Source organism: Myxine glutinosa, chromosome 4 (genome assembly GCF_964187855.1).
Source record: "Myxine glutinosa chromosome 4, kmMyxGlut1.1, whole genome shotgun sequence".
Classification (NCBI taxonomy): Eukaryota; Metazoa; Chordata; class Myxini; order Myxiniformes; family Myxinidae; genus Myxine; species Myxine glutinosa.
In genome coordinates, this window is record NC_136264.1 from 128,197,828 (window position 1) to 128,206,523 (window position 8,696).

Below are 8,696 nucleotides of genomic sequence, written 5' to 3' on the forward strand. Positions count from 1 at the left end.
CCCTCATATTATGAAGATATTCCGTAAGACTTCCACGAAATATCAATGAACATTAAATGTGTCATAAACACGCAAAAAGCTATCGATAATTATCTGAGCACTTGGCATTAAAAAAATATCTCAACTGCTGTCACTTGTTAGTCACGGATCATGATTACACACCACACGACCAGAAATATATATTATCATGAATGTAATTGCTGCATTTATCTATGACAAGCAGATAACCTGGTTCCACCAGGCTGTTGTAAGGGAATTCGTTCTGGAGTGTGGAATATTTAGGAAGTTTGCTAGGAATGTCCTTTGACAGCATAATTGCAGGGACTCCCAGAATTTCCATGTAATGTGAATTGTGACTTCAATTGTGCATTCCTTCCAACTCCAAGTCTGCATACCTCCACCTTCTCCTCATCCCAAGTGCAGATACCTCCCCCCCAGCCCCCTCCCAACACCAATTGTCCCTGTCAAGTTATTGTCCCCTGTCAAGTTATTCTCTGATGAATGCTCCCCTTCCACTTCCTCCTTCATCTCAAATGTCATATCTGGAAACTCTGCCTGAGAAACGAGTAAGGTAGAATGTCATAACTGTTTTTGCCTCCAAATCGCATGTTACCAACCCATCACATTCTGTCCACATTTGATCCTCTCTGCCTATCATCCTTCTAAAGGTCGGCAAAATGAGTACCAGATTACTGATAACCGGGGCACTGCATGTGAATAGCCGCACTTCCAGAAAATGATGCAGCCACAGGCTTCATACGAAACAACAACCTACTGTCTACTGGAGTTGTGTCTTCACCTGAAAAGGTAGAAAAAGTTCTGTCTAGCCTCAACCCTTCCTCGTCGACATCAGTGCCAGTGTTCTCAAATCCTGCTCTGCTTCTCTTGCTTCCTCTCTTGTATGCTCTATTCAGCCTATGCTAATAATTTGGCCACCTCTTTTCTGCCTGGAAGTCAGTACACATCACTTATATTGCCAAGAAAGGTGGAAAAATAGATCCTAGCAATGAATGACTGTTATTAAAGCATACTTCCAATTGCAAACAAAATCATGGATTCCATTATTACTGCTGAAGTCGATTCTTTCTTGTTTTTCAATCAGCCTGATCTCTGATCAGTTTTGATTCCATCCAGGTCACTCATCTCTGGACATGCTGCTACTCTCTCTCAGCAATTGTGTAAGGCCCTAAATCTCATACAAGAAGTCAGAACCATCTCCCTGGATATATATTGGGCAGTCTGGCATACCACTTTGCTTGCCAAGCTCTCTGCCTGTGAGTTGCCTACAGTCTACAGGGCTGCCTTCATTCCTGGATTTCTGGCTTCTTTCGCTCATGCAGTCATCGCTTTGCTGTCAATGTAACCCTCTCCTTTCCTAATGGAGGTTGAAGTGTCCCAACGCCGAATTTTGTTCTTCATCAACATAAACAACATCGATGATGATTTGCGAAACTCACTCTTACTTTTTTGCAGAAGACTCGGCATTATGTTGCACAATAAACAATTCCTCCCACTTGTAGGCAGACAGCACCTGCATGACTCTGTTGATTTCAAACCGATTAGAAGCTGCTCTGTTAAATGGAACATGACCTTCAATCCTGGAAATGCTCAGAGTCGCACCCTGTTAGTTTGGAAAGGTGATAAAACTGACCAGACTCGGTGGTGTAATGGTTAGAGCGTCCACTCTGAGTCTGGGAGGTTGGCGGTTCAAACCTTGGCTGAGTCATACCAAAGACTTCAATGGAGGAAAAGAGTCATACCAAACAAATTGGTCCACAAGGCCTTTGTCCAAAGCTCAAATGAGTACGACTATCCCCTATGAGCATCATAACATTTATCTTTCCTGTCTTCTGTAGAATCTAAAGCATTACATTATTGGAATCTCCTGTGATGAGGCCGAAACACAAGGTCTGTTGCTGCCACATCGCAAGCAGGGCAGTGGTCTCTCTCTGGGTTTTTTTTAAAACATATATTGTCCAACATTGCTCCATCCTCTGACCGTCCCCAGCAACTCTAGCATAAACTTCTTCTTCCAGCAATCACCTCTTGACTAGACTGTCAAAATATAGGCTGACTCCACATCTCCCCTCTTTGTTCCTCGCTCTGTGGAAGTGCCTTCCAGATGCTGTTCTCTCCCACCCTTCTCTTTAGTGCTTCAAGCAAGCAGTGTACCGCTAATCCGCCATCTCATGTCACCCTCACACACCCTCCTTACTCTCAATCTTTCTTATCCTCATTAACTCTTCTCAACCCAACCTTCTTACTTACAGGTTGCATTGTTTCCTCCCCTCTTTTCTTATTTGTTCATTCCCCTTTTTTTTTCTTTTTTTTTGTATACAAGATCGAGGCTCGTGAAAGAGCGAACATTAATCACACAAAAAGTCAAACCGACACATAAAACACAAAATAAGGGGAGCGATAGACAAGATGGGGAGAGAGGATGAAGGACACAAACATAACATTTGAGAGCAGGGACATCGAGAGAACTGTGGGAGGGAGAGGGCTTGGGAGGAGATGGGAGAGGTATAAAACATAATATGGACACTGCAAAGACTTCCAGGAAAGAAGTTGGAATTTCAATAAAGTGGATCTGGGGTGAATTAGCAGGGGTAGAAAAGATCAAGGTTTTGGATGGAGGAAGATGAGAGATGGTGGTGAACAGCTGTCTTAAAGACCTGGAGGGAGGAGTGGGATTGAAGGGAGTGGGGGAGTTTGTTCCAGAGGTGGGAGAAAAGGGGAATGAAAGAGTGAAGGTGAGCAGAGAGCCTAGATTTTGGCAGTTTAACCATAAGAGGGTTGCTGGCAGATCTTGTGCGACCTGCAGGAATATTTGGGGGACAGAGCACAGAGAGCTGGGGGAGCAAGGTCGGAGAGGAGTCGGTAGAAGACAGAAAGACCACCAACCTGCCTGCGGTGAGTGAGGGAAAGGCCCTCGGAGTTAGCTTCATCGCAGGAGATTCCAATGATTCTGAAAGCTTTGGTTTCAACAGTGTGAAGCTGCGCTAGGTGTGAGGCAGGAGCACCGGCCCAGAGGGGGGGGGGGGGGGGGAGGGCGGGCAGTATTCCATTGAGCTGCGGATGAAAGCCTTGTATGTGGTGAGGAGCTCAGGTGTGCCAAGGAAGGACTTCGCACGACGGAGGATGCCCAGTCAGCGACTGGCTTTGGAGGCCAGCTTGGAAATGTGGTTTTCCCAAGAAAGATCATGGGAGATAGTGAGGCCCAAAAGCTTGAGCGACAGAACTTATTGGAGAGGATTGTTGAGAAAGTACAGACTTGGCATTTAATATGGAATTTTTTTTTGTGGGGGTGAACTTACTTTTCAAGATGTCTTAGAACCAAAAGTTCATTGGAATTATGTTGAAATTATTCTAGATTTTGTTAATGTGACCTTCAAAAGAAACAAAAACCACATTTGACATTTCGAAACAAATTAATTGATCCATGAAAGTGATGTAAACTGATATCGAACTCAATTCATGGACAGTACTGTGTTAAACTTCTGTACGTTTTCCAGAAGTATGTCTTTATTTTGCACATTAGCCAAAAAATTTTTTAACAAAAACAAAAGTTAAATTACGACTGGGATTATGGACAGTAAAATTACAGTTCAGTACTTCGCGTAACCCCCACGAGCATTCAGGAGAGCACGTACATGTTGAGGCATGCTGTTCACGAGATTTGCCAAGGTTTGGACAGGAATCTCTTGCCATGCAGTGACAATAGCCTGCTGCAATTCACACACAGAGGTCGGCTGCTGGTCCAAGTGGTCGATTTGACGCGTTAATTCTGCCCACAAGTTCTCTATCAGATTCATATCCGGGGACATGGCAGGCCACTCCATATGCTCTACACCACGGTCAGCAAGAAGGTGTTGGATCATGCGAGCACGATGAGGCCGTGCATTGTCATCTTGGAAGACAAAGTTTCCTCGAAAGGCTGCACGAGCAAATGGAAGCAATGTTTCTTCCAGAATGGCCCTGTACTTGAACTGGTTCAGGTTTCCATTCAGAACAACCAGGTCAGTTTTGCCCCCTGCATGAAAAGCAGCCCAAACGGTCACCCCACCACCTCCAGCTTGGTCTCTTGGCACTATACAATCTTTGTTGTAGGCTTCATGCACTTGTCTGCGCACTTGGACGCGGCCATCTTGACGATAGACCAGAAATCTAGACTCGTCACTGAAGATCACGTGATTCCAGTGTCCTGGCTGCCATTGACGGTGCTCTCTGACCCACTGCAATCGGCGCTGGCGGTGTTGTCTGGTCAGGCGTGGCTTTCTCAGGGGACGCCTGGCACGATAGCCTGCGTGAACCAGTCGTTGGTTGACTAGCCTTCTGGATACAGGCACATTTGTCAGTTGCTGCCACTCAGCCCCAAGCCGATTAGCTGACTTGGTACGGCCATTGCGGACTAACCGGTGCAGCTGGCGATCATCCCTCCTTGTGGTTCTGCGGGGACATCCTGGCCTCGGTATTGGAGTAGGGACACCCCTCTGAGCATTTCGTTTCAGGATCTTTGACACCTGACCTTGAGTGATGCCATACTGCCGAGCAATAGCACGCTGTTTCATGCCGTAATTTCGTAAAGCCACCACTCCATGACAAACAGCATTGTCGAGTTGACGGACCATCTCCAGAGGAAGCGGCAATAACTTTTGGAGACGTGCAGCAGTTGTTTTCCACTAATACAGAACGCAACAACCCTTGTATACCCGACTGTGAAGCCAATCATCAAATGCACCTGTCCGTACATTTTGCCACGTCACCTGTGATATAATCCTGTTGTTGACTTCTTGGTGCGACAGACAATCAGTGACATGGTTCTTTTAACAAATAAATCACCAAAGTCTAAAAGAAACTCACCAGATTGATATACTGAGTTAAGAAAGTAAACCCAAGTCAAGAAAAAAAAAAAATTCCATATTAAATGCCAAGTCTGTAGATGGAGGGTTTTCCAGTCGGTCTTTTCGGAGAGACATAGTAAGAGTGTGAGATTTGTCAGGAATGAAAGACATGTTCCACTTGTTTGACCAGCCTGTGATTTTTGTCCAGGTCTGCTGAGAGTGAGGAGGCTGCAGACTGCCGATCTGAGGGATGAGGAATGGAGCGGCAGAGAGTGGAGTCATCAGCAAAGAGATATAGAGGATTTTCCAGAGAGCCGGAGAGATCATTGCTGAAGACCAGAAAAAACACAGGGCCCAGAACACTACCTTGGGGAACTCCAGCCAGAATAGGAAGGGGCAATGAGAGAAATCCATTCAGGGCCACACGTTGACTTTGACCAGAGAGGAAGTCCTCAAGCCATGCGAGGAGATTTCCATGGATACCATAGGAGAGTTTGGTGAGCAGAGCTGGATGCCAGACCGTATCGAAGGCACGTGATATGTCAAGGGAGACAGCTTTGATTTCCTGTTTGGCATTGAGGACCTCCATCCATTGTTGAGACAGCAGAAGCAACATGTCCAGAGTAGAATGACCTGGTCTGAATCCCAATTGATGATCGGAGATGAAGCCATTGGAGAAGAGGAAGGGTTTGATATCCGAAGCAATGATGGATTCCATGACTTTGCTGATAATTGGGAGCAGGCTGATTGGTCTGTCGTTGCAAGGATCTGTTTTTGCACCTTTTTTGTGGAAAGCGGTAATGTTTGCTGATTTCCAAGATGCTGGCAGATGACCTTGAGCAAAAGAGAGGGTGAAAAGAACAGAGAGAGGGTGAGATAGAGCGGCAGAGCAGGATTTTAGGACCCGTGGGCTGATGCCGTCTGGTCCAGTTGCAAAATCAGTCGAGGTTTGACAAAAAAAAAAAAACATCTCTTGCTTATTGTTTTCAATTCAATGTTTTCAATTCCATTGCTTGCTCTGGTGCCCAACTGTCATTTCATACCCTCAGTCACCTTGCTTTTCTACATACCCCAATCTTGTAAAGAAAAAAAAGTACTCATTCGTTTCTTTGTTTTTTTTTGTCGCTAATCCCGACAGCTATAAACTAGCATCCCAGTGTTTCATAGGCAGGGTGAATGAATGTGTGTGCTGTCCCTCGGATGGACATTAAACTGGAAATCCCGTCTGCCAGTATTAGTTGGTGTACGTTACGTTAAGGATTCCACAATGTCCTTTGTGAAGAGTATGCGAGCAATCGTCGGTGCCCTTAACAAATTCTAAATTCCTGCCCTGAGTAACTACTGCTGCCAATACAACGGCAAATCACCCAGTACAACTTTGCCAATAAATTGCTTCGGCAGCACAAACCCTCTGTAACAGAGTATGATATATCAGAATGTATCTTCCCATGTTACTTTGAGTCTACTGTAGTTTTCTCATCTGCCTTTGCATTTTTGTTCCAGGTTCTGCATCCATATCTTAGGACAGGCAGTAAACATTGTTTGAAGACTCTGTTTAATACACATACCTCTTCTGCCCAAAATGACCACAGTCCAAAGCACTCCCTTTTTTCCAGGTTATTGTCCCCCACTTCCCCTCTCCCTCACCTCTCTACGTTTGTTACTTGTCAGTTGGTTTGATCCTTTTCTGTTTCATCCCTGCTTTCACCTTCGTTTTTTGGCTTGCTTGCAGTGTGTTCACCACACTTGTCATTCTCCCCTTTCCTTCATCTTGTTGGTGTTTCCCCCTTTCCATTTTTGTTCCCCTCCATTCTGCTCTAGCTATAAAGGCAGTTTCCTTTTGATAATACTGCACGAATTAATTTTCCAATCCAGCCCATTTTGTTTTTCTGGTTATTCACACACCTGGTTCTCAGTTGATGATATCAATTCACCCAAATATACCTAACTGTTTTCTAATTTTATGTCATTTACAGCAACTGGCTTGGAAAGAGTCTTAAATTTATTTGTTAAACGTTACTTTTGTTTTCTTCAAGTTCATTTTAAGAACCATTTGCTGCTAAGTTCATGCATTTCCTGAATTTGTGACTGTAATTGCTCTGCATATGTTGTAAATACAATGATGTTTGCAAATATTAGGTGACAGGTAAGCTCCATTAATCTTCAGACCTTTGTCCTCCCCATTCAGTGTCTTGTAAATATCTTTCAATGTAGCTGTATAGAGCTTCGGTGATATTGTTTCTCCTGGGCGAACACCTTCTCTCAATCTTGATTTTAATTTTACCTTTAACATATTCCGATAATCTCCCAACTCTTGTTATGCAGTGTCTGTCCTGTTACTGGACTATCGAGGATATGGACGCAGTGACGGAACGCCTGGTGAGGCTGGCCTGTATGCAGATGCTGCAGCTGCCCTTGCATATGCACGTGGTCGCCCAGATGTTGATTCTTCACGAATCATTGCCTTTGGACGTTCCTTGGGTGGCGCAGTCGCCGTACACCTTGCTGCCCAACACCCCGGCTGCCTCGCAGCTTTATTGCTGGAAAATACCTTCACCAGTATTCCTAACATGGCTTCTGCACTCTGCCCTGGCCTTCCTCTGGGCCGCCTGCCACGCTTCTGCTTCCGAAATCTTTTTTCGTCTTCTGATACGATTGGAAGCTGCTCCGAGCCAACGTTGTTTGTTTCAGGGGAGGCAGACACACTCGTTCCACCGGCCATGATGCGTCGGCTTTGGGAACTTTCTCCAGCTAGGCTAAAGCGTTTGGCCACCTTCACGGACGGGACGCACAATGGCACGTGGCAGTGTCGGGGATATTTTATGGCTCTGCGTACCTTTCTGGATGAAGCAGTCGGACCAGGAACAACTGCTGGCCCAGAAGCAACTGGCATCTCAACTTCAGGACACACTGTGGTTTAGGAACTGTCGATGTATGAGGATGCCAATTCATGCAACATTTGATAGGCTGACCATAACATAATCAGAGACTTTGTCCATGTTTTTTGGACTTGGCTATTCTCTTATTAATTCCTCATTGTTCCGCACTGCCGCCCTCCTTACTTCCCCCACTCGTTCCTCACTAGTTTTAATCTTTTTCAAACCGTGCCAACTGCTGTTTATGTAGCACAATGGTGCTGATTTACATGAAATCATCAGAAACTGTAATGAAGATGGAATGCATCTTTTTCTTTTGCAGAATGTATCATGATTCTATGAGATACTCCACATACGTGTATAAGATTTTTGTTGCTTCTGTACATTACGCAGTAGTTATAAATACCTAAGCTGCAGCTGTTGTGAATATTTTTTCAATAATAGACAACTATTTAATTTGCTCCTTTTTACTCTTGAGTTATTGTGTGGCAAAGTGGAATATCGTGAGATTTCAAGAAATGATAAATTTGCCTGAATGTTATCAGTTTGTTTGTTTTTTTTTTTGTTTTTTTTTGCCTTTTGCCACATAAGCCTCATTTGGTTGATGGGTTTTTCTTTGTAAAACTATTTTCACAAGACTAAAGATTGTAACAAATAAATATTCTGTGTTTTCTTGTCCTTTATTACAAGTGCGATGTTTGTTTAGTCTCTTGGTGATATTTTTCCCCAATTTTCTAACTCGCCAGTGCCCAACAACACAACACAACAGGCATTTTGAGGCCATTTTCCTGGCTAGAGAGCACGCCAGTGCCCGCACGGGGTTATAAACGGAGTAGGGGCGGTGGAGGCAAAAATGCAAATGGCGTCTTCTGTCATCAAGCTGGCAAGCCGTGAGCAACAATTCATATTTATTGCCACATCTGAGGCAATTTAAATGCTCTAATGGCGGCGAGGTGCTCCATTTGAAACTGATTGT

General features: G+C 44.5%; 1 protein-coding gene across 2 annotated transcripts in view; it reads left to right on the top strand.

The window, feature by feature from the left end:
- ABHD13 (abhydrolase domain containing 13) overlaps nt 1-8,403 on the top strand; it is a 32,495-nt gene extending 24,092 nt beyond the window's left edge. For both annotated transcript variants that reach the window (XM_068113363.2, XM_068113362.2), the window contains exon 3: nt 7,170-8,403. In XM_068113363.2, coding sequence (XP_067969464.1) covers nt 7,170-7,765 — 596 coding nt within the window. In that variant the 3' untranslated portion in view covers nt 7,766-8,403. The remainder of the gene's footprint in view (nt 1-7,169) is intronic.
- The last annotated feature ends 293 nt before the right edge of the window (nt 8,404-8,696 follow it).